At 39.6% G+C, this 26,906-nt stretch overlaps 1 protein-coding gene across 1 annotated transcript in view; it reads left to right on the forward strand.

The window, feature by feature from the left end:
- The window catches only part of PRDM5 (PR/SET domain 5), a 220,376-nt gene that overhangs the window by 55,357 nt on the left and 138,113 nt on the right, over window positions 1-26,906 (forward strand). The window contains exons 9-11 of the mRNA XM_056564227.1: window positions 6,200-6,292; window positions 6,634-6,752; window positions 13,091-13,170. Of these exons, the coding sequence (XP_056420202.1) occupies window positions 6,200-6,292; window positions 6,634-6,752; window positions 13,091-13,170 (292 nt within the window). The remainder of the gene's footprint in view (window positions 1-6,199; window positions 6,293-6,633; window positions 6,753-13,090; window positions 13,171-26,906) is intronic.

A 26,906-nucleotide genomic window follows, 5' to 3' on the forward strand; every position in this document is an offset into this window, starting at 1 on the left:
CTCAACGAACTGCAGGGGAATGCTGACTTCTACTGCTGCTAGGTGGCACGGCACTGCGTCTGGCTTGCTGTAACGAGCCATTGAGAAAGGGGGACCCCCCGAAACGCATCTGGCCTTCCCATCACAGTACACAGTCCAGTATTGCCACCACATTGCTATTGCTTATAGCTCTTGCACATTTGCACTCTAATCCCTTGCAAGCGCTCGAGTCTCCGCATCTGGAGATCACTGCAAGGTTTACTACGCACTTGAAAGCCTCCAACTGCCACACGAGGACGCCGCTGACAAGGTCTGCACTCACCACTCCTGCCTGCCAGGATTCCGTTACAGCAAGCTGGACTCAGTGCCGTGCCACCAGGCAGCAGGAGAAGTCGGCATCCCCCTGCAGTTCGTGGAGCCAGCGCACCGTAAGGACACCTCTAGTGACAATCTGCATCTGGAAACAGGTACTCTGTACATACTGGCCGGGCGCAGCCCGTGCCATCCTGTATCGCATGCTCTCCGCTAAAGGCAATTATACTATAACTTTTGCAACATCCAGCACTCACATCGCAACTCTGCGTAGTTTAATTACTGATACACAGGATTATTATTTGGAATTATTTTGCATAGACTACATCATTGGATCTAATCACATGTGTCTATAAGGATCTATAACTGAGACACTATACAAAGGTGGCATACTGTGAAAATGTAATTTCTCTAATGATTTTTACAAATCTTGGTATTGATACCATGTTTTAATGTTATTTTAACTAATTTTACTGATCTGTAGCAAGATACCAGACTAAGTGTATAATATTGATATGTATTTAATAAATCACATATTTTATTTAAATTTAAACCAGCTATAGCTTATTTCTCTGCATTTCCATAATTGGAAGGTTACATTTTAATAAGTAATAAGTTTACACCATGAGGTCTGAATTGCCTCTTTTTTTGGTTATTATTTATTTTTGGCACTTTTGAGTATAGTGCAGCTCAGTACCTCGGTCTATACTCAACGTATTTATATTAGTGTGCAGCCACCCATATTTTTCCTCTCACTAGTTTGGGTTCCGGATATTCCAAGGATTCTTATTCTTAGTTAAAGGGGTACTCCGGTGAAAACCTTTTTTCTTCTAAATCAACTGGTGGCAGAAAGTTAAACATATTTGTAAATGACTTCTATTAAAAAAATCTTAATCCTTCCTGTACTTATTAGCTGCTGAATACTACAGAGGAAATTCTTTTCTTTTTGGAATGCTCTCTGATGACATCACGAGCACAGTTTTCTCTGCTGACGTTAATTATTAATAATAATAACACTTTGTTTATTGTTGTCCTTAGTGGGATTTGAACCCAAGTCCCCAGCACTGCTAACCACTGAGCCACCATGCTGCCCTTAGCATACATCTGCTATGCATGGTTGCTAAAATGGTCAGAGATGTCAGCACTGTGCTCGTGATGTCATCAGTGTTCCAAAAAGAAAGGAATTTCCTCTGTAGCATCCAGCAGCTAATAACTACTGGAAGGATTAAGATTTTTTAATAGAAATAATTTACAAATATGTTTAACTTTCTGCCACCAGTTGATTTAAAAGAAAAAAGGTTTTCACCGGAGTACCTCTTTAATAAATTTTTTAATAGTGTTGTTTGATGCCAGTGCCATGCGGAACGAATGATAAAGTGTTTGACATAGACAGACAGGAAAATGCAGCATGCACCATAATGGATGCATGGTATCACAACTGGTGCCAAAATTGTAAAATTTAACCCATCTGGTAACAGCAACACTTCAGCTCAACAATAGAGTCTAAGCAGATATTTCCATGAAGAAATGACAAGTTAACCAGGAAATGTTCCCACAAAACTACATATCAATCTGCTCAGCTCCTCCTGCTCTATAACATGATGCCTGCAGATTGAACTGCATTTCTAATATGGAAGGTTCCCTTTAACTATCAATTTGTAACAGTAATTGCTCACAATATCATATGATAGCTTTTTGATATACTCTACACAAGACAAAAATGTGTCTAATTTCCCTAAAGCAATCATCACAGCAAAGCTTTTACAACGTAATAAGCTCTGGTAAAATTGGTTGTTTTGGGTAAACTAGACAAATATATATATATATATATATATATATATATATATATATATATATATATAACTCAATGGGGAGATTCTCAATTAATTTTGCACCAAAATGTTGTCACGAAAAATATCGACCACATTTTCAAAGAGCTTTGTGCCGCGTTTTACACTGTTCACGTCAGTTTTGTGAAAGTGGGCGTGTCCACGTATATTGTCTGCTTTAAAGGGGTGAGAGTCCAGTTTACATCAAAAATTTCACACCAGCTTTTTGATTTAGTTTTATTGTTTTTTTTTTTTTTCTTATTTTTTTGGGGGAAAAGGTGTTATTTAAGTAATTATAAAAAAAATAGTTATTATTGAAAAGTATTATTTTAAAACAATATATTTTTATTTATTAATTAATTTTTTTTCTTGGTCACTGCACCTGCACTCACATTTAAATTGCTTATCTGGGCACTAGTAACCATGGTATATTTCATGAGATGTTTCCACCAGAATTTTCTGTGATGTAAAATTTGCTTTTGGCGCCAAACTCTGCAATTTTGGTGCAAAAAAATCCAATATGGCTGCAACAAATATTTTTATATTTTCAAAGCAGCACAAAAGACCTTTGAAAATGTGAGGAGAAAAAAAAAAAAAGGTGTGAATATCGCTGGAACAGAAATTACAGTAGTTTTTGAGAATCTCCCCCATTGTGTGTGTATATATGTGTGTATGTTCCAGCATCACTTCCAAATGGCTGAAGATGTTAACATGAACCTTGGTACATATGTTACTTATATGTCAACAACAAACATAGGATTGGTAATTTAACCCTTACCCACTCCCATTTGCGAGAGTCTGAGTTTTTATTTGAAGACCCATACAAGTCTATGGGAAAGATAAAACTTCCAAACAGCAAGAGATATTTTGATAATACTCAGTCACATGTTACTTATATGTCCACTAAAAATATAGGATAGTTAATTTAACCCTAACCTAGCCTCATTTGTGAGGGTTGGGGTTTTTGTTTAAAGTCCAATGCAAAACTATGGGATATGTATGTTCCAGCATAACTTCTGTACGGCTGTAGATATTTCGATAACACTTGGTCACATGTTACTTATATGTCAAACAAAAATATATAATAGTTAAATTAACCCCTAAACTACCCCTATATGTGAAGGATGAGGTTTTTGTTTTAAGTCCCATGCAAGTATAAAGGACTTCTGGTACCTTACTCCACAAGCTCCACTCTGCATTTCCTGGTGAAAACGTTAGTCCGGCTGGCAAGTCACACCCTCCCTGCATTCAATGCCCCATCTTGCAAAGACATGCCCACCATTTAAGCCACACCCCTTTTATTTTCAGCTTACAATATCTTTCCACAACTCAGCCCCACCTGAGGACGGGATATGAGGATTAGAAATGAGGATTAGATATCTGGACGAGACATGAGGACAGGACATGAGGAAGGGACATGAGGACGGGACATGAGGATGGGACATGAGGTCGGGACATGAGGACGGGACATGAGGACAGGACATGAGGATGGGACATGAGGATGGGACATGAGGTCGGGACATGAGGTCGAGACATGAGGATGGGACATGAGGTCGGGACATAAGGATGGGACATAGGGTCGGGATATGGGGTCGGGATATAGGGACGGGATATGTGGCCGGGATATGAGGTTGAGATATGAGGACAAAATATGAGGACAGGATATGAGGTCGGAATATGAGGAGGAGATTTGGTAGGTAAAAAAAACGGGCAGTGCCGGGTACTCAGCTAGTTATTAAATAAATGTGGGCCATTGTTTTTGCTATAAAAATATCAAATCAAGAGAGTTTTGTCTATGCTACCATTGGTGACAGAAGGAGACATATATTGTTTACATCATTTAATTGTTTGCTTTTAGGATAAGCCATCAGAATATATGTAACTAAGTTATTATTGGGATCAATTAATAGACATTAAACAGTGATAACTAGTTTGTCCCAGACAGCTCCCATATTTGAGTGTGTGTGTACAGTGCAGGTTCTATATGATGGAATATAGCATTTTTTTTGTTCGGCATTAGCTTATAGAAACTGTTGGTCTGTGTAAAACAAAATGTATTTGTCACTGTCTACATTGAAAAATCCTGTCTTTCCAGATTTATGCAGGTACCCTGTCGATGCTTTATGTTCTTTGTACACTCTCCATCTATGAAGAACGTAAATTTTCTTGTTATCATTTCCTTAACAGCACATATCATTCATATGGCTTAGTGTTTATCAACGCAACTGGGTGTGTTTTCTTTTGGGTCCATTATTGTGTTAAACCTATGGGAGGATCTTTGTGGACTTTAGTGAGCCAGACTCACCATAGTGACTTATATATGAAGAGATTGTAGCTGCACAGAACAAGTCAAAGCTTCCACTATGTTCTTATTTTGTATACATCTGTTGCATTTCCTTTATTTACTCCTCTACTATATATCTTATACACATATTTTTTCATCTTTTATGTGGTTTTCTCTATCCCTTCTTTTTCAGATTTTTGGTCTTTACATATTATTATCATGATAACATTTTAAAGTACTTTAATATACCCATAGACATTAGATTTTGTCAGCTGACATTTATCCTATGTCTATGACCAACTTCATTTCTGTTTTGTTTAAATATGTTTTCTTTTCTCATTTCTTCAATTTCTAAAAGAGGAAATTATGACATGCATTCATAAAAGTTCCTTGCAATGTCCACAAACAAACCTTCTATATAGACTGATGCTTTTGCACAGAAAAAATAATGTATTTTCCTATAGCACTTCTTATAGTCATGCATTTGCACCCTACCCTGACTGATACAAACGGGACAATATGTTAATACATTTTAAGTGCATGCTTAAGGAGATGTTTGCTTTGTACATATTTTTTGTAGAGTAGCCCAATGACCCAATGATCAGCTTATCTCTACTGTGACCTTCAAAAATTTGATAAACTCTGCTGCAAGTGTTCCATTTTCCTGCAGCACAGGCACTTTTTATTAGCTCCTATCTACTATATCAGTTATAGTATACAAATGTACTATATGAGTACCCCATACATAAGTGAAAATAAGTCATAAGTTTCCATAATTCCTTTAAAGTAATTACTTTATGCAGGCAATTGTAGTGAATAGTACTGAGAATGAACAACATTAATGCAGGCAGCAGTGAACCCCATCTCAGTTAGTACAAGTTGGAATTATTTATATGCTGGTGGCATACTGAGACAAAGAAAACACTGTGCGAAATGTTTTCCTATCTAGATAATGGTCCATCGTTTCTCAGTGCATTACTGTATACAAGAAATACAATCATTGCCACTTATATATAGTGAATTCTACTAGGGAAAAACACAGACATGGTCGCACATCCACAACATACACCTTGATCTAATGCTTCTCAGCAACATTTATTAAACTAACAGTTCGTTAGTGTACTTTATGATCATGAAGTGCAAGCCCGCTAGCCATGTCACGGCCACCTGTAAATAGCGGGTCACTAACGTCCCTAACATAAAATGGCGCAGCACTGAGCGACGACCACCACCACCCCAGCACCAGTGCCCACAGGGGGAATGACCCACTGGCAGAGCAGCCCCAATGCCCCTCAAACCAGTCCCTGAGCCACACCTCCCCTCAGACACGACGCCGGGGCAGCAATGGATGCCACACAGCACCGCACCAGTGTGAACAAATAAAAAAGACTGGGAGGCTGCCAGGAAGGAATAGGACCCTAATGCAGCTTCCTGCTAATTTATATAGGCCTGGGATGAGGGAAAGGGGCAGTGTTTTTCCATAGAAAGTAATAGCATAGCCCTAGGATGCATTAAAACTTTAAAAATGTTGGAGGTCTGACGGCTGGAATCCTCACCAATCCTGAAAACCAGTACTGTAAGTGAATGGGAATGTGCTGGGTTTCCCTTCATTCTCAGGATCAGTGGAGGTCCTGACCCGCGCTGGTCTGTAAATAATGACATATCCTACAAATAATTCCTCACTTTCTATCATGGAAAACCTTAATATGGTATTTGTGTGATAGTTGAAAAGTAAAACCAATATACAGCATTTTGCTGTTATGTTCTAGACTCTAAACTGTTCTCTTTTCTTTAGTGTACTTCAGTGCTCAGAAAGTATCATCTCCGGAGACACGTCAGGGAGTTATCAGTGTTCCGTTTGCAATACCTTCTTCGGCTCAGCGTTGAGGTTTTGTGTTTGAATTACTGAACCGCTGTCTAATTTCTGGCTTCCCTTTTTGCATGCCTGCTTTCAAGCTTCTTCTTGTTCTTTTTTGACATCTAACCAAGAAAAAGAAGTTCCTCCTTACCTCCTATTTAGGTAATGCACGTGTTAACTTGCGTTCATACTGTAAGGCCGTGGTCTCTAACCTGTGGCTCGATAACTGTTATGGCAAAGGTTGTGGCTTTGTAACAGTTGGAGCCACAGATTGAAGACCACTGCTATAAGGCATGCTCGATTTGATAGTGTGCAGATATACCTAATCATTTACATTCTTTATTGTTAATGTGTCATTTTTTCTATTATAGCTTTGACCAACACAAAGAGGCCTGTAAAGGAGATGTAAGGTTTATATGCAAGTCTGATAGTTGTGGGAAGAAATTTAGAAGCAAAGATGCCCTGAAAAAGCACAAAGAAAATGTGCATGGTATGTTTTGTGAGCAAAATACTTGTACATAGCTTTATCTTATTAGGCCTTGGTCAGAGTATTTCATGTATGGTTGTATTCTATGGATAAGGCAATAATAATAATAATAATTCTACTGTTCGTGATATTGCCAGTAATTCCTTGTTCGCCTCCTTGTTATAGTGGACAGTTATCTACTCTATTGCCATGCATTTTTAATGCACTGACTTGTTACTTATAATTTTAGAGTAAGACCTAGCATTAAGTTCTTGTCTGTGGGTATATATGGCAATATAAAAGCCATTGAATTTTAAAATACACTCTGCTGATACTGTAAATACTTTAGCAAGTCCATTACGTGTCACTTTACCTCAAGTGTGTCACCCACACTTTTACTTGAATTACTCTGGCTGGCATACATTATGGAAGGAAAATGTTGACATGATTTAGAGGGTAGATTGGTTAGCAATGTGTATGGGTGGGGTAGAGAGATAATTCTGGTTGGTATTGGCTGGAACAGTATATTTAAATGGAGGGTCACTAATACTTTGAAATAGAAAAGCTGACTAACAAAATTAATTATGAGGGCTCTGACTGGCATGGTTTATTATATGGGCAGCCCACCAAGCATTGTACTGGAGTGGCAGCAGCTACGGGGCTGCATATGCAGAGAAACCCCTATCACAGTGAATCTTTCGTCTTAATATTTACCTGTATGCTTTATGCACATGAACGTCCAGCACAAGTACTAAGTAGTAATAGTTACCCCCTCAGATTACAACGGTGAGCTGCTACAGCAATAACATATACTTGGTAACACCGTCATACAGAGTACAGTCTTGGTCACATGACAGGGAAGAAGAAGGGCTTAGTCTATGGTAGGGAGGCAAATATATGTTGTACAGTCCCAAACAGAAAGAAGCCCGCACCGCTACTCCGTAATCCAGTAATCTGCTATTCTCTTCTCAATATTAGACCTTTTCGGTCCTCACATTATAAGAATACAGATGCAAGTCCCAAACAGATAACAAAGAAATGGAGCACTCACCAGGTCATTCGGGGTCATCAAGCTTCTTTTATTTCATGGAGCTTGGCAGCATACAAACATGTAAGGGAGAGCGGACGGAACAAGGTGGGTGGGGGAGAGGGTTGGGTGACGGTCCGTATTCGCACACGTATCGCTTCGTTAGGCCCCTCAGGGCCTGACATGTTTTTATGCTGCCAAGCTCCATGAAATAAAAGATGCTTGATGACCCTGAATGACCTGGTGAGTGCTCCATTTCTTTGTTATCTTTTTGGGACCTGTAAATATATGTTGTGGTTAGCTTTACTTCATAATGTTTCTCTACAGAAGACTTTTCTTTACTCAGTATGCATCAGAGGCTTGTCTAGTTGATTTGTCTAACTAGATTTTTTTTCATAAAGTTACAGCTGCAAATTCTTGACGCCATTTGCATTAGTTACCATTATGGTGACCATCTGGAGCCCTGACACTGACATTCCTAGTCACCTCCCTACTGTTTGTGATATTTCCAGTAATTCCTTGTTCCCCTCCTTGTTATTGTATTGCCCATGCATTTTTAATGCACTGACTTGTTACTTGTAATTCTAGAGTAAGACCCAGCGTTAAGTTCTTGTCTGTTGGTATATTTGGCAACATCAAGAATAAGTGAGAGAACACTCTAGATCACATTGTCAGTTGGCAGCAGATTTTCTGCCAGTTTATTCCTAACATTGTGCCCTACTCTACACATTAGAAGCACATTGGTAAATAGGTTCGTGTTTTTGTTTTCTTGTCTAATAAAGTATTTTATGTGGTTCATTTGGTTTCAGTAGCCAGATGGATCAGAAAGGAGAGGTGATATCCGATACTCTCCGAAAGTCTTTGCGAGCTTGAGACCGGAAAATCAGCTAATCAGCCAGTTCTGCTAACTGCAAAGCAGCTCCGGGAAGAAAAATAATCACATGGTCCTCTGAATCCTATAGCATATGGCTGCCTTCCTGCCAAAAAATAGTGCTTTGTGAACTGATCATACTATGACATCTGCAAATGCTTTGAAACTAAGATGCTTTGATAGGAATACCTACTCTTCTTTATTTGTAAAGCTTTAGGCACTATTTGGCAAAGTGAAGTGTATTTATTAACAGGATCGTAGTACATTTCTAAGGGCTCAATCTGATCTTGAGGGGCCTGAAAACTTGACTATTATCAACTCAATTTCAGCTCACAATATCAATTTGTATGGATTTTGTCAAGCAAAGCAATACACCTGTTTTTCTAAAACATATAGATACAACACGATATAGCATAGATTGTTTCTGATTTTTCCTTAAGCAATAACGTTTTATTTCTTTATGTATTTATGGTATGCACTATATATATATATATATATATATATATATATATATGTGTGTGTATATATATATATATATATATATATATATATATATATATTACTTTATTGAAAAGATAAAACAGTGCAAATAAATTTATAGACCATTACAATTTCATATTATCATCAGGTTCCAAAATCACAGTCACATAGAATAGAGTTCACATAAGTACAAAATCGTATTCATGTACAGCATATTCAAACTGTACATCTGTGACAAAAATTACAGAGAGCTTAAAATTTCAAGAGTGAAGCACAGTATCACATACAATTCACTGTAGTATAGACAACTTGATAAAAAAAATTCTATATTTTTTCCCACTGATAACCAATCCCACCCCCACCCAGCATGGAAAAGAAAGAAGAAAAACTTTAAGAATATTTAAATTAACTCATCCTCCCCAATCTTCCTAGATCTTAGCTTTTTGTGATTTTGTGATTCTTTCTACTGGTAATTCCTATACATTAATGGAAGGGATATTGTTAGAAAACCAATTCCTAACTATTAAAAGTTTAGACACCGATTTAATATTTCGCACCTCAAGTTCCATGAATATTGCCCAAAATAGCTATCACTAGACTAGTTTCCAAGTTCACATTTACACTCTCCCTGATTTTTCTGAAAATTTCAACCAAAAGACCCTTTACTGCTGAACATTTCCATAGAAGAGGTTGTAATCCAGCATCACCCATTCCACATCCTGGACATTCCAACGAAGGTCTCACACCACACTTAAAAAGGCTTTCAGGGGAATAATGCCAATATATACACAGTCATGGCCGTAAATGTTGGCACCCCTGAAAGTATTTCTCACAGAAAAGGATTGCAGTAACACATGTTTTGCTATACACATGTTTATTCCTTTTGTGTGTATTGGAACTAAATCAAAAAAGGGAGGAAAAAAGAAAATGGGACATAATGTCACACCAAACTCCAAAAATGGGCTGGACAAAATTATTGGCACCCTTTCAAAATTGTGGATAAATAAGATTGTTCCAAGCATGTGAAGCTCCTTTAAATTGACCTGGGGCAAGTAACAGGTGTGGGCAATATAAAAATCACACCTGAAAGCAGATAAAAAGGAGAGGAATTCACTTAGTCTTTGCATTGTGTGTCTGTTTGTGCCACACTAAGCATGGACTACAGAAAGAGGAGAAGGACTTGAGAACCAAAATTGTTGAAAAATATCAACAATCTCAAGGTTACAAGTCCATCTCCAGATATCTAGATTTGCCTTTGTCCACATTGCGCAACATTATCAAGAAGTTTGCAACCCATGGCACTGTAGCTAATTTACATGGGTGTGGTCAGAAGAGAAAAAACTATGAAAGGTGTCAACGCAGGATAGTCCGGATGGTGGATAAGCAGCCCCAAACAAGTTGCAAAGATATTCAAGCTATTCTGCAGGCTCAGGGAGCATCAGTGTCAGCGCAAACTATCCGTCGACATTTAAATGAAATGAAATGCTATGGCAGGAGACCCAGGAGGACCCCACTGCTGACACAGAGACATAAAAAAGCAAGTTCATGTATAGAAAAAAGACCAGCTCACCGCCCAGTGGTTTCTTTGAATTGGAGGAACTTCTGTGGTTACCTGGAAGCAGGGAACCAATGGCCAAGCTGCATATTTGGTGTGAACAGGCAACAAAAAAGAGATGAAAATTCCAGCTCCCAAAAATAAGATTAAAGTCGTAAATTTATTTCACATAATTAAAAATGAATGCAAAAAATTAAAACCAAAAAAGGTGATTTTAAAAGCATAGCAGAAACGCCAACGCATTTTGAACCATTATGGTTCTTAGTCATGACACAACACTAGCTGTCTCATGCATCTTTATATACTATAAGCAAGACAAGAAATGAACACACATGCCTGCATGTGGGAACGCCTCTGATTGACGAAAGTTCTGGTGGTGAAAAAATAAAAAAGCAAGACTAAATTTTGCCAAAATGAACTTGAGTAAGCCAAAATCCTTCTGGGAAAACATCTTGTGGACAGATGAGACCAAGATAGAGCTTATTGGTAAAGCACATCATTCTACTGTTTACCGAAAATGGAATGAGGCCTACAAAGAAAAGAACACAGTACCTTCAGTGAAATATGGTGGAGGTTCAATTATGTTTTGGGGTTGTTTTGCTGCCTCTGGTACAGAGTGCCATGAATGTGTGCAAGGCATTATGACATCTGAGGATTACCAATGGATTTTGGGTCGCACTGTACAGCCCAGTGTCAGAAAGCTGGGTTTGCATTCGAGATCTTGGGTCTTCCAGCAGGACAATGACCCCAAACATATGTCAAAAAGCACCCAGAAATGGATGGCAACAAAGCGCTGGAGAGTTCTGAAGTGGCCAGCAATGAGTCCAGATCTAAATCCCATTGAACACCTGTGGAGAGACGCTAAAATTGCTGTTGGGAAAAGGCGCCCTTCCAATAAGAGAGACCTGGAGCAGTTTGCAAAGGAAGAGTGGTCCAACATTCCGGCTGATGGTTATAGGAAGCGACTGATTTCAGTAATTTTTTCCAAAGGGTGTTCAACCTGATATTAAGTTAAGGGTGCCAATAATATTGTCTAGCCCATTTTTGGAGTTTGGTGTGACATTATGTCCAATTTACTTTTTTTTCTTCCCTTTTTTTGTTTAGTTCCAATACAAACAAAGGGAATAAACATGTGTATAGCAAAACATGTGTTACTGCAATCCTTTTCTGTGAGAAATACTTCATTATCTTGAAAAATTTCAGGGGTGCCAACATTTACGGCCAATACTCAACATGCTATTAAAATTAACGATAGACAAATAGATCAATTAAGCAATAGATAATGAGTAGAAGGTTGATAGTTTTGATTTCTCAGATTTAAATAGATAAGGCTATGGAATTTTACAATTTCATAGCAAGAATCTCTGTTTTCACCTTATCACCCTTTTTGACACACTAAAATGTATGTTTACTGTAGTAGGTGTCATGAAAAAAAGTAACATTTCAGAAGACCTAATTGTCAAACCAATTATATATGCAAATAATGAAAAAAAACTATTTAGCTTGCAATCCAGTTATGTAAACAGTGGAAAAACTGTAAAAATAATAATCATCAGTCATCTTGTTATGTCATTCCTAAAGTGACCTGTTTAAGTAAACTAAACAAATGGATCTCTATAACACATAAAACAGTCTGCAAGCTGTCAGTCATTTCCCTCGTGTGACTGGCCTCAAACTGTTCTGACTTATGTATTGATGTGCATGTGTATGTATTTATTGTATAATGTATATACTGTAAAAGATAGTTTTTTCCTATATATAGAAAAGGTACTCTTGCATCCGTTTTGCACAGATCAGTGCAGAGAGTCAATCAGATAAGATTCTATGAATTAATTAATATTTTCATAGTTTTCCAATTCTTCTGTAAAACAGTGCTACACTGCACAGTGGTAAACAGAGGTGCTGTACACTGGCCCTCATTTACTAAAAACATTCCAACTCTTTTTGTCGGGTTGTGCGCCTAAATTCTGTGTAAATTCTGAATGTGCGACAGAAAAAACCCAACAGAATCAGAAACACTCAGAGTGGAAAAAAAAAATACAAATCGGGGTGGTTTTTGGGAAAAGAGGCATGTTCCCTGCATTTCATCCAAAATCCCTGTCTTTTCTTAAAACCCCTCAAAAAATCATGTGAATTTTCTATGAAGAAAACCCCACACCTTAAAGCATGTATAATGTTTCCAAAAGCGGAGTAAATTAGTAAATACCATCGGAAAAAAAAAGGTCAGAACAGCAAAATACACAACAAAACCTACACTCCACTCTTAGTAAATCAGGACCACTATGTCCACTATACTATCTATAGTGGTTCTCAACAATGAATAAATAAATATATAAATTGAACTATGTATATGTACTCATGTACCTTTATTCCACAGTAGTTCTATTATTCCATTTCTTAAGTTGTAATCCCCCCTTTTTTTTTTCCAGGAAATTCTAAGAAGAGGTTGATGTGCACAGTCTGTAACAAAAAATGCTCATCATCCGTTAACCTTCAAGAGCACCGAAAGGTAAAGTATAGACTTAGCAAGGTTAGTCTTCTTTAAGTTCACAGTTTGTTCTTAAAGGGGTACTCCGGCCCGGAGTCGTGATGTCACGATACTCCTGCCACATGGTTGTAACGCTGCACAGTCGGAGCCTCCAGCGCTGCGGAGAGCTCGCAAAGGTGGTTGCTGAATGACAGATTGCGGGAGTCCCCAGTGGTGGGACCCCCACAATCAGACATCTTATCCCCTATCCTTTGGATAGGGGATAAGATGTATTAGGGCTGGAGTACCCCTTTAAAAAATTGGTCACTTTGCTAATGAATGTCAAGCAAATGAATGAAAAGAAATATCCTTCATACGTACAATATGTTTCAATCTAAATTAAATGACTGAACACATCAAATCCTGCATATCAAATATGTGCAGGATACTGTACGTGTGATGGACCCTTAAAAGGGTGGCATGAGACTAGAAGATCATGGCTGCCTCTGTTTAGAAACAGCATCATTGTTGTCTCAGTCAAGTACAGTTAGTAATTCACAGAAAAACATTATTGATAAAAAGTGTTTATATTTATCAAGTGTTTTAAAAATACATTTATGGTATCACAAAAAAAAAGCAGAAAAGTAATACAATCTCTTGGAAAACAATGACATAAAAACTACTTATAAAAAAAGAAATGGGATTTTATTGTACAGACATACTGAAACATAAAAACTCATAATCACTGTAGTCAGACTGAGCAATAGTAAAGCAATAGTAAAGGTAACACATCACTTAAGGTGTGCAATGAGTGGTGTTACGTAAAGAAAAAAAATAGGCACCGACGTAAGTTATGGCCTGCCAAGCAGAGCCATGAGGGTGGATGGGAAATGGGAAGGAATATTAATGGGTACACAGGGAAGGGAAAAAAGACAGGACTCTGGAGAAAGATGAAAAAAGAGAACAAGAAATTAACCGTTTATCGGGGAGATAAAAGTCAGGCATTATTCCCCTATATGGTTTTTCAAAATGATGTGCAAATAGTTGTAAGATTAGTTACTAAAGTACTATCTGTAGACAAAATATCAGTAACGCAACATTAGGTGAATAATCTTATGGTGTTTACCCCCTGCTAGTGTGACGCACCATACTCCGGATACATGATTATTCCCCCTTCCAGTGGTATCAGACATTGCACCCTACTTGCCTCTTATCCCTTCTTCTCTCTGACTCCTAATCTCTCTCTATTTCAAAAGGGATCGTGTTTTTACATGCTGGGCATCAAGCAATGGAGGGTCAGTGAGAAGAACAGCAGATATATAACTCAATGACAGATTTGTGTTGTGTGTTTAAAAACTGCAATTACAGCACTACCTGCCTACCTGCCCCCTCCCATAGACTTGCATAGCGGCGGGTGACATCACACGGGGGCGGAGTCGTGACATCACGATACTCCGGCCCCGTGGTCGCCACCCGGCTGTTTGTGAGCTGGCACCGCGGTGTGCAGCTCAAACAGCTGGGTGGCGAATACAAGACTGTTGGGGTCCCCATCGGCGGAACCCCCGCGGTGAGATATCTTATCCCCTATGCTTTGGATAGGGGATAAGATGTCTCAGGGCCGGAGTACCCCTTTAATAACCGGATTGTGCTGGTCGCTGGAAAAACTCAAACCATTGCTTTTCTATAGAGAATATTTAGAATATGATTTTATTTAAATGTTAACTTATTGAACTTGGCTTTAGAGCCTTTTGTGCACATTAAAAAAATAGGTCCTAAGATAACATATTGATAAGACTTGGAGATGTTTCTAAAAATACCACGTGTTAGCTGAGCTTTAATGTCATCCTACATTGTCGACTTTTTCAAAGCAGTCACCTGAGCAATGACATGACAATGTACCTGGGGTCTAATCAATACATTTTACTTTCATTACCAGTGACACAACATAAAAGCATATTAATAAATAGTAACACAGATATTTTTCTTTGGTTTTCATTTAGAATGCCAGCTGACATACTGAGTTTTTTTCTTTTTTGTCTTCCCTGCATTTTAATGGCACTTGTGGGTGAAAGGGAAATCCCAGTGCATTTAGTTTGACATTTTTGACATTCAGGTCTATCACATATCCTACAAAAACATTGTACCAGAGTCATAATAATCAAAAATAATGAAATGCATAACAGCAATAAAAAAAACTGGTAAAATAACAAACTTTAAACATGGTACTTCAGACATAGACGCTCTTCTCTAATATACAATATATTAACAAACTGACACTATTAACAGTTTGGTACAAATATCAGGTATATGTACTTAATTATACAATAAGACAAACATAATGTTTCATAACTTTGTATTGAAAAAAGATACATTTCCCTTTGATATTTTGAAAATTAAATAGTACTCATTAACTCATTAATACAAAAGTTATGCACCAAGAAGAAGTTGATAAAACGTTATATCTGTGAAAGTTATAATAATATATAGATACACTTAAGGGGTATTCCAGTGGACTGGTGCCAGAAAGTTAAACAGATGTGTAAATTACTTCTGTTTAAAAATCTTAATCCTTCCAGTATTTATTAACTGCTGTATGCTTCACAGAAAGTTCATTTCTTTTTTTAATTTCCTTTCTTCCTGACCACAGTGCTCTCTGCTGACACCTCTGTACATGTCAAGAACTGTCCTGAGCAGGAGCAAATCCCCATAGCAAATCTATCCTGCTCTGGACAGTTCCTGACATGAACAGAGGTGTCAGCAGAGAGCACTATGGTCAGACAGAAAATAAATAAAAAAAAAAGAAAATAACTTCCTGTGGAGCATACAGTAGCTGATAAGTAATGGAAGAATTAAGAGAGAAGTAAATAAACAGATCTGTTTAATTTATGACACCAGTTGATAAGATATAAATGTGCTTCCCCCCCCCCCAATTCCGTGGCTCACTCCCAAGTATGCTCACTATACATATTACCATCATACTGTTACTGCCTAAATCCTGTATACTGACAAATAATACCAATAACACCAGTATACAAGGGAGAATAATACCACCACACCATGACCTCTACCATTATCACCACATAGTGACTGTATAAAAACCATTGAACACAGACCAAGATCCCCAATCCAAAGCCATACAGTGGTGACCCCCCCCATCTCTACACAGGTGCTGTAGACTGTATAAGTGATTGCAGTGCAGTTACATCTACTTACTCACAGGAGGCATCTTCTTAGAGTCATTCTCTTTCCTTCCCTGTCTTGCTCAGACCGCAATAAAGTCTTCTTCCAGTCATGAGTTGTCTTCCCAGAAACTGCCAGACGACAAACATATTATGCACCACACTTTTTCAACACAATCCCCACCTGTTTCCTATGCTAAATGCCCCAAATATTGCCCCCTTTGTGCCCTGCATAGTATGAGGGAGTAGATAAGTGTGTTGGGGGAAAGAAATACCTCCTCTATTAGGTAATGCTTCCAGTAGGTAGGTAAGGAATCCCCATATAACATAGAATCCCCAGTAGGTTGGTAATGCCCCCAGTATGTACTAAGCAAATAATTCCCCCCAAAATGCTCCCAGGTAGGTAATGCCCCAAGTAGGTAAGCATTAGTTAATGCCCCCAGAAGGTAAGTAGTAGGTAATGCCCAAGTAGGTATGTTGAAGGCGATGCCCCAGTAGGTATTGCCCCCAGGTAAGTCAAAGGTAGTGCCCCAAAGTAAGTAATGTCCCCAGTAGATAGTGCCCCCAGTAGATAATGCCTCAAGTAGATTGTTCCCCCAGGTGGGTAATGACCCAGTAGGTAGTGGCTACACCTGGCAGACACTATGTTAAGTTTATAGGGCCCGCAGCCTGTCCTGTCATTTAACCTCTAAGGACCCAGGGCGTACCTGTATGCCCTGAGTCAGGTTCCTTTCTATAACGCGGGATCACGGCGTGACCCTGCGTCATAGCGGCTTGGTCCCGGCCTTTAACAACGGTCAGCCCAGGACCCATGGCTGATAGAGCACATCACCAATCGCGGTGCCGCACACTATTAACCCTTTAGGCGCGGCGTTCAAAGTTGATTGTCGTGTCTAAAGTAGTAAAAAAGCACCTCTGGCAGCTCAGTCGAGCTGATCGGGACCATTGCGGTGAAATCGCGATGTCCCGATCAGCTAGGATGCAGCAGAAGGGTCCCTTACCTGCCTCCTGCCCGTCCGATCGCTGAATGATTGCTCCGTGCCTGAGATCCAGGCAGGAGCATTCAAGCGGCAGAATCACTGATCAATGTTATCCTATGGCATAGCAGTGATCAGTGTAAGAGATCAGTGTGTGCTATGTTATAGCCCCTTATGGTGACTATAACACTGCATGAAAAAAGTGTTAAAAAAAAGTTAATAAAGATGATTTAACCCCATCCCTAATAAAAAATAAAAAAAACTTTTTCCATTTAAAAAAAGAAACAGTGAAAATAAAAATAAACATATGTGGTATCACCACTTGCGGAAATGTCCAAATTAAAAATATGTATAAAGCCTGATGGGCTGTGTTTGTGCGAGGGGCGGAAGTAATTATCGCTCCCTGCACTTCCAGGTGGGGCTCATTGGGAACAGGTGGGGGCGTGTGTACATAACTTCCCCCTCTCCTACAGGGGCGGAGCACGTGTCGTCTGTGGAATCTCTGCTTCCTGTGGCAGTCTGGTGTTTGAATCTCCCACAAAAATCTTCAGAGCTGCTGCTCACGGTGTGGAGGCCTCGCTGATCATGGGTCTGGGGTGGTGCAGGCGCGGCATCCTGGCAGCTCCGCTGGCTGTCTTATCTGGGGATGCTGTGTCTCACTCTGATTATAAGGTAATATTGGGAAGGTATGGTTCTGGCTGGCTCGGCCCGCAGCGGTAGTGGGGGCCAGGAGCGGCAAGCAGGTGAGTTAAATCGGTGCTGGGGGTGGTGCGGCCTCAGCATTTCGTACAGCCCGCTAGCTGCCTCATGGCGACATGTGGACCGCCCGCCACCCACACAACTACAATTGTCTATGCCCTTGGGACAGGTTGCGGCAGCTGCCCAGTCCTCGTTAGGCGGTCCTGTCAGCTTGTCTGCTTTCGTTAATCTAAAGTATAGTGTAATGCTCTGCGGAGGGTTGTTTCAATATAAAGTTTGCTGTATACAGTGTGGTGCAATGCTCTGCAAAGAGTCGTTTCAATATAACTTTTGCTGTGTGGTGCGGTGCTCTGCGGGGTATACGGTGCCCTTGCAGTATACGGTACAGTGTAATGCTCTGCAAAGGGTCTCGTTACAATATAACATGTACTGTATAACGGTATAGTGCAGTGCTCTGCAGATGGTCTCGTTACAATATAGTATACATGATATACAGTTAAGGGCAATGCTCTGCAGATGGTCTCATTACAATATAGTATACATGATATATAGTTAAGGTGCAATGCTCTGCAGATGGTCTCATTACAATATAGTATTCATGATATACAGCTATGGTGCTATGCTCTGCAGATGGTCTTGTTACAATATAATATATACTATATACAGTATAGTGCTATACTCTGCAGATGGTCTCATTATAAACAAACTTTATACAGTTAGTGCAATGCTCTGCAGATGGGATGGTTTCAATACAACATATTATATAGGGCATAGTGCAATGCTCTGCAGAGGGTCGTTACAGTTAGCATGTCCAGTGTGGTGCAGTGCTCTGCGAAGGGTCTCGTTGCAACACAGGGTGGCATTTACTGTTTGGTGTGGTGCAATACTCTGCAGAGGATCACGTTGCAGGGTAGCATATGCTGTGTGTGGTGATACAGTGCTCTGTAGACTGTCTTGTTTCAATATAGTATATAGTAGGGTGCAATGCTCTGTAGAGATATAACATAGGCTACATCCAAATAAATCATAGTATACACAGTGTTATTTGCACGATCATGGTGTCCATACGGTTCATACGCTTGGTTTATTATGGGCATACACGCATTACTGGTACAAGGTGCACACGAGTAGAGCATCTTCACGGTTTGATAACTCCATGAGTTTCTTTTTGTCCGTACTCTCATGGTTAATTCATACGCTTATGGCACTGCTCGTACGCGCTTAGTATGTATACAGTTTCATGTGCTAATATCATTATATACGGTACATATACTCACTGACGATACATTCACAGCATTTATACTGGGCAAACTCGTTTATGCTGTTCACCTCATGGTTATTCTCTCACTCACTGGTGTTTTACACGGTCCACAAACTTGGCATTAATGCTGTTCACATATTCTTGGCATGTTCACGGTCTTACGTTCTTTCTACCATGTTACGTTCATGGCAATCAAACACCTCGTAATTATCACTGGTTCATACGCTCAAAGTATCATTCGGTTCATATGTTAATGGTATTTCATACTGGTTACGGCAGTATACTGCCTATAGCAATTATACGGTTCATACACTCATGGCAGTTATAGTGGTCACACTCTCACGGTTCTTAAGTTGTTCACATGTTCACCGCAGGGTTCATACGGTTCATACGCTCATGGCGGTTGTATTGGTTGCACGGTCATGGTTTTGTTGTTCACGCGTTCACCGCATTCATACACGCAGGTTTTATACGCTCATGGCAGTTACATTGGTCACACGGTTATGGTTTTGTTGTTCACACGTTCATCGCATTCATACATGCAGGGTTCATACCCTCATGGCAGTTATATGGGTTACACGGTCATGGTTTTGTTGTTCACGCGTTCACCGCATTCATACACGCAGGTTTCATACGCTCATGGCAGTTACATCGGTCACACGGTTATGGTTTAGTTGTTCACACGTTCATCGCATTCATACACGCAGGGTTCATACGCTCATGGCAGTTATATTGGTTACACGGTCATTGTTTTGTTGTTCACACGTTCATCGCATTCATACATGCCTAGTTCATACGCTCATGGCAGTTATATTGGTTACACGGTCATTGTTTTGTTGTTCACACGTTCACCGCATTCATACATGCAGGGTTCATACACTCATGGCAGTTATATTGGTTACACGGTCATGGTTTTGTTGTTCACATGTTCACCGCATTCATACACGCAGGTTTCCTATGGTTCTCACACATAGTGACATGCTGTTTCGTGCAGTTGTGGCCACGCGCTCATAGCATGTTCACAGCATTATACTGCTCATAGTACTCATACCTCATAGCGTCATACCACATATTAATTCGTAGCACATATGCTCGACGCTTATACTGCACATGTACTTGTAGCGTTTATACTGCACATACACATGGCCTACATCAGGCACATACGCTCTTAGCATTGATATCGCAAGTATACTCATAGCATTATACTGCTCATAGTATCATATCACTATACGCTCATAGCATTTATACCACATACACGCTCGTTGTATTCATACCACAGACATGTTCACGTCATGTATATTGCACATAGAATTGTAGCAATACACTACACGGACATTCGTAGCATTCATTCTGTACATACGATGGTAGTAATTATTATGCTGACACGTTGTAGTACTTATTCTGCGTACATGTAGCATTCATTCTGTTATGTTATCTGCACTAACATTCATAGCGTTTACTGTACATGGGTAATGGTATTTATTCTGCATGTTCATCCATAGCGTCTACACTACACACATGCTCCCGTAGCTTTTACTGTACGTATGTTTATAGCATTCATTCTGTGTATTCGTGCATAGTATTTTATACGGAAAGTTCACTCAGGTTTGTCAGGATGTAGCCCTATTGCCTGACTCCTCTTCAGGTTAAGGGGTCAATGTCGGTTGCTACTGACTTGTTCAGAGCAATCGCATTGTTGTTTATTGTCATGTCCTGCAAGTTCTCAGGTCAGATACAACCTCCTCTGTTGTATTTCACGACTAAGTTATCAGTTAGTTATAGAACACATATTCAACTATCCGGCACAGGTACTCGTTCAAGGGTGGTCATCATTTTAGTGGCACTAATCGGCTGTTCAATACCCGGTCACCTGACTCGTTCCTTCAGGGGTTGAATCGCGGTTGATACTGACTCACATTCAGAGCAACCAATTTCAGGAATAGTCACAATGTTAACCTGTTGCCTGACTCCTCTTCAGGTTAAGGGGTAATGTCGGTTGCTACTGACTCGTATTCAGAGCAATTTTGTCGTTGGTGTATTTGTTATGACCTGACACGTTTTCAGGTCAGATACAACCTCGTCTGTTGTATTTCTCGATTATGTTATTTCGTTATAGTACACAGATTCAACTCTCTGGCATAGTTGCACGTTACGCTCATAGTCTGGTTACGTTCATAGCTTTATTTTGTTGTACTGCACATGGGTAATAGTTTTTCTGCATTTCCATCCTTAGAGTCTACACTACACATATGCTCATAGCTTTCATACTGCATATTCGTGCATAATGTTTATACGGAAAGGTTATACAGCTTTGTTAGGATGTTGCCCTATTTGCCTGACTCCTTCAGCTTAAGGAGTTAATGTCGGTTGCTACCGACAAATTTTCAGAGCAATTACATTGTGGTTCATTGTCACGACCTGAGACGTTCTCAGGACAGATACAGCCTCCTCCATGGTATTTCATGACCAAGTTATCAGTTACTTATAGTAAACATATTAAACTATCCGGCATAGTTGCACGTTGTCTATCTTTTTAGATATATGTTTACACTTTATTTTCTAGGCATGTATGAGGTACTCATAATGATGTTAGAGCATAAATTCATAACGTTCCTTACGTTTTCACGGTACTTACGCTCCCAGCTTGTGTATGATACATGCACCAGTACACAGCATTTGTTGCATACTACCATAGTTGTATGCGGGTAGGTTATGTGCATTCGTTCCTAGTGTTGAATAGCAGTTGCACCTCTGGCTGTACATATATTTACAAGACACGATTACAGTATTCATATGGTGCTTACATTCATTGCAGATATATCGAGCACATTCTTAAACCTCCTACGTCTGCAGGGGGGATGCACCACATAGGTTATTGTTAGACATGTCTCAGAGCAATAACATATTGAGTAGCGACTTGTAGTTGGGTATACTGTTAGCAGGTTATGCCGCACATACGGTTAACATGTTTCATGTGGTGCACACAGGGGAGGTAGATCCTTTGCTTAGGGTATTGGACACAATTGGTCATTTTTGTTACTGACACGCCTTCAGAACAACACGCCAGCTTCATACAGTTATCTTGTCATGAATACTCATGATGTTACCCTGTTGCCTGACTCCTCTTCAGGTTAAAAGGGGTAATGCCAGTTGCTACTGACTCGTTTTCAGAGCAATTTTGTTGTGGGTTATATTTGTTATGACCTGACACGTTTTCAGGTCAGATACAACCTCGTCTGTTGTATTTCTCGATGACGTTATAATTTCGTTATAGTACACAGATTCAACTATCTGGCATAATTGCACGTTCTCTTTTAAGGAGGGCCAGCATTTAGTTGCAGATATATTCTGCATTTAATACAGTTTCATGACTCATTTCTTTAGGATCGGGGATTGAATCATGGTTGCTGCTGTCTCATTTCAGAGCAATTGATTTGACATGGTTATGTAGGTAATCTGACACGTTTCAGATAGTATACAATCTCAATATGGCATTTCACACTTACGTATTTGAGAAAAAAAAAAAAAAGTGGTTTACAAAGACCTGTGACGTTTACAGGCACAATGATTTCACAAAGACCTGTCATGTCTACAGGCTCGATGGTTCCGCGGGGACCTGTGACGGGTTCAGGCACGACGGTGTCACAAAGACCTGTCAGGTCTACAGACATGATGGTTCATCTAAACACTGGTCACGTCTACAGATACGTTGCTCTCGCAGGGAGCTGTCATCTGCAATGGGTCATCACTTCCAAGTCCAGTTGGGTCAGTACAGTGGCTAGTTAGGTATGTCTGTTACAGTCTCAATCAGGTAAGGTGCCTTCGTGAACCTTGTCATGCGACATGACCCACACGATCTATCAGGTAGATAGGTATTTCTTGTCATTTACCTGTCAGTTTAGTTTTTGCCTCTTAAATAGCAGGGGATTGGTGCTTGTCAGACCTGCCATGAAGTTAGCCTTTCCGTGTCCATTTGAAGTAATGTCACAAGTAGGGATGGTGATAGGTATAGTTCAGTTAGTATTTGGCAGGGAAGGTTATTCTCAGGTTGATTCTTTACAGATGGATGTTACTACCACGGTTTCAAAGGTATGGTTACCACCTCTAGTAGTCACTAGTTGGTCAGGGCTACTCTTTCAGCACATTAGGTATAGTCTACTTTGGGTATGTGAAGATTGATGCTGGATGTAGGATGTTTTATTTCAGGAATTGTATTCATCCTAGCATGGTTGCTTTTTGCCCTCTATAGGCGTGCCCTCATTGCGCGGTTATGGCACAACTCAGACCGCTATGCTAGGGTAAGATCTTGTATAGGTATGTAGGCAATCTTTCCTGTCACTAGTACACGTATGGAGCCCCGACCACAAGTATAAAGCCTGATGGGCTGTGTTTGTGCGAGGGGCGGAAGTAATTATCGCTCCCTGCACTTCCAGGTGGGGCTCATTGGGAACAGGTGGGGGCGTGTGTACATAACTTCCCCCTCTCCTACAGGGGCGGAGCACGTGTCGTTTGTGGAACCCTCCCAACCCTCCCTTATCTTATTCCTTCACTATAGTGCATGCCCTCTATAGGCGTGCCCTCATTGCGCGGTTATGGCACAACTCAGACCGCTATGCTAGGGTAAGATCTTGTATAGGTATGTAGGCAATCTTTCCTGTCACTAGTACACGTATGGAGCCCCGACCACAAATATTATTAGTTAAACTGCATGGTCAATGGCGAATGCACAAAAAAAATCCTAAGTTAAAAATAACGTATTTTTGGTCATTTTTTATACCATTAAAAAAATGAATAAAGTCCAATCAAAACAAAAATGTTACCGATCACGGCACAAAAAATATGCCCTCCTACCGCCCCGTACATGGCAAAATAAAAAGGTTATAGATGGCAGAAGATGACAATTTTAAACATATGAGTTATGAGATATATAGATATGAGATATATAGATATGAGATAGATAGATAGATAGATAGATAGGAGATAGATAGATATGAGATATATAGATATGAGATAGATAGATAGATAGGAGATAGATAGATAGGAGATATATAGATATGAGATATATAGATATGAGATAGATAGATGATAGATAGATAGATAGATAGATAGATATGAGATAGATATATAGATATGAGATAGATATGAGATAGATATATATGAGATAGATAGATATGAGATAGATAGATATATATGAGATAGATGGATATGAGATAGATATGAGATATATAGATATGAGATAGATAGATATGAGATAGATATATATGAGATAGATAGATATGAGATAGATAGATAGATATGAGATAGATATATGTGAGATAGATAGATAGATAGATATGAGATAGGTAGATATGAGATAGATATATATGAGATCGATTGATAGATATGAGATAGATAGATAGATAGATAAAGAGATAGATATGAGATAGACAGTTATCTATCAATCTATCTATCTATTTCATATCTATCTATCTATCTATTTATCTAACTATTTAATTTCTATCTATCTATCTTGTGAATAAATGCAGCACACCAAAGAAAGTCCAATAAAGTGCAGTTTATTCCATGGTGTAGATATACAACGTCTCAGTAGCCTCACGCCACCTTTTTCAAGTATCTCTACACTATGGAATAAACTGCACTTTATAGGACTTTCTTTGATGTGCTGCATTTATCCACAAGTTATCAAGTTTGGATTGTCTTGCCAGGATTCTATGACTGCGTGCACCCGCTACAACTTTTTATGGCTTCTGGATGTGCCTTCCTATCATTTCTATCTATCTATATATCTCATATCTATCTATCTATCTATCTCATATCTATCAATCTCATATTTAATTGCGTTTACGCACTACTGATTGAATACTCTGGATGTGCTTCTTCTATCTTAGTTAGATAGATAGATAAATAGATAGATAGATAGATAGATAGATAGATAGGAGATAGATAACTAAGGCTGCATTCACACCTCGTTTTTGCAATACGGTTGCCGTATCCAGTTTGGTTTAAAAAAACATTTCGAACCGTATTGCAAACCGTATACATGGACCGCTGTGTGGTCTGTTAATTCATTTCTGAGGCTGCTGCAGTGGGGGGGGGGTAAAGCGGGGATTTGGGGCCCCCCCTGGGATTACTGGAGTACTGGCTGTACCCCCCCCTGACGAAGGCCCTGTCTTATCTATGGTCCTGCAAATTGAAAGCCATATGGGAACGCAGCCCAAAAGGGGTTATCCAGAGTTAAAAAAAAAACAAAAAAACTTTGTGGCTTTCTTGAAAAAATAGCTCCTCACCTGTCCTCAGTTTGGGTGTGGAACTACAAATTGGCCAAGATGGATTCAGACAGCAAAATTGTGCAATTCCGTACAAATTCTGTTGTGGTGGAAAGGGAACGGAATTCTGTGTTCTCTATCACATCAAAGGATTTAGACTGTTTTTTCCCGTCTAAAACTGTTACACAGAAAGTCTCATTCTGAATATGTGCGACTTTTTTGTGACTTTTGCTTAACCCCTTAACGACGCAGGACGTATATTTACGTCCTGCGCCGGCCGCCGCGATATGAAGCGGGATTGCGCCGCGATCCCGCATCATATCGCGTCCGTCCCGGCGCTCATCAACGGCCGGGACCCGCGGCTAATACCACACATCGCCGATCGCGGCGATGTGCGGTATTAACCCTTTAGAATCAGCAGTCAAAGCTGACCGCCGCTTCTAAAGTGAAAGTGACCCGGCTGCTCAGTTGGGCTGTTCGGGACCGCCGCGGTGAACAGCGAACAGCTGACCGGACATCGGGAGGGCCCCTACCTGCCTCCTCGGTGTCCGATCGACGAATTACTGCTCCGTGCCTGAGATCCAGGCAGGAGCAGTCAAGCGCCGATAATGCTGATCACAGGCGTGTTAATACACGCCTCTGATCAGGATGAGAAATCAGTGTGTGCAGTGTTATAGGTCCCTATGGGACCTATAACACTGCAAATTTTTTTAAGAAAAAAGGGTTAATAAAGGTCATTTAACCCCTTCCCTAATAAAAGTTTGAATCACCCCCCTTTTCCCATAAAAAAATAAACCAGTGTAAAAAAAAATAAACATATGTGGTATCGCCGCGTGCGTAAATGTCCGAACTATAAAAATATATCATTAATTAAACCGCACGGTCAATGGCGTACGAGCAAAAAAATTCCAAAGTCCAAAAAAGCGTATTTTGGTCACTTTTTATACCATTAAAAAATTAATAAAAAGTGATCAAAAAGTCCGATCAAAGCAAAAATCATACCGATAAAAACTTCAGATCACGGCGCAAAAAATGAGTCCTCATACCGCCCCATACGTGGAAAAATTAAAAAGTTATAGGGGTCAGAAGATTACATTTTTAAACGTATACATTTTCCTGCATGTAGTTATGATTTTTTCCAGAAATGCGACAAAATCAAACCTACATAAGTAGGGTATCATTTTAACCGTATGGACCTACAGAATAATGATAAGGTGTTATTTTTACCGAAATATGCACTGCGTAGAAACGGAAGCCCCCAAAAGTTACAAAATGGTGTTTTTTTTTTCGATTTTGTCGCACAATGATTTTTTTTCCGTTTCGCCGTGCATTTTTGGGTAAAAGGACTAATGTCACTGCAACGTAGAATTGGTGACGCAAAAAATAAGCCATAATA

The sequence above is a fragment of the Hyla sarda genome, chromosome 1 (assembly GCF_029499605.1).
Source record: "Hyla sarda isolate aHylSar1 chromosome 1, aHylSar1.hap1, whole genome shotgun sequence".
In the NCBI taxonomy this organism is placed as follows: Eukaryota; Metazoa; Chordata; class Amphibia; order Anura; family Hylidae; genus Hyla; species Hyla sarda.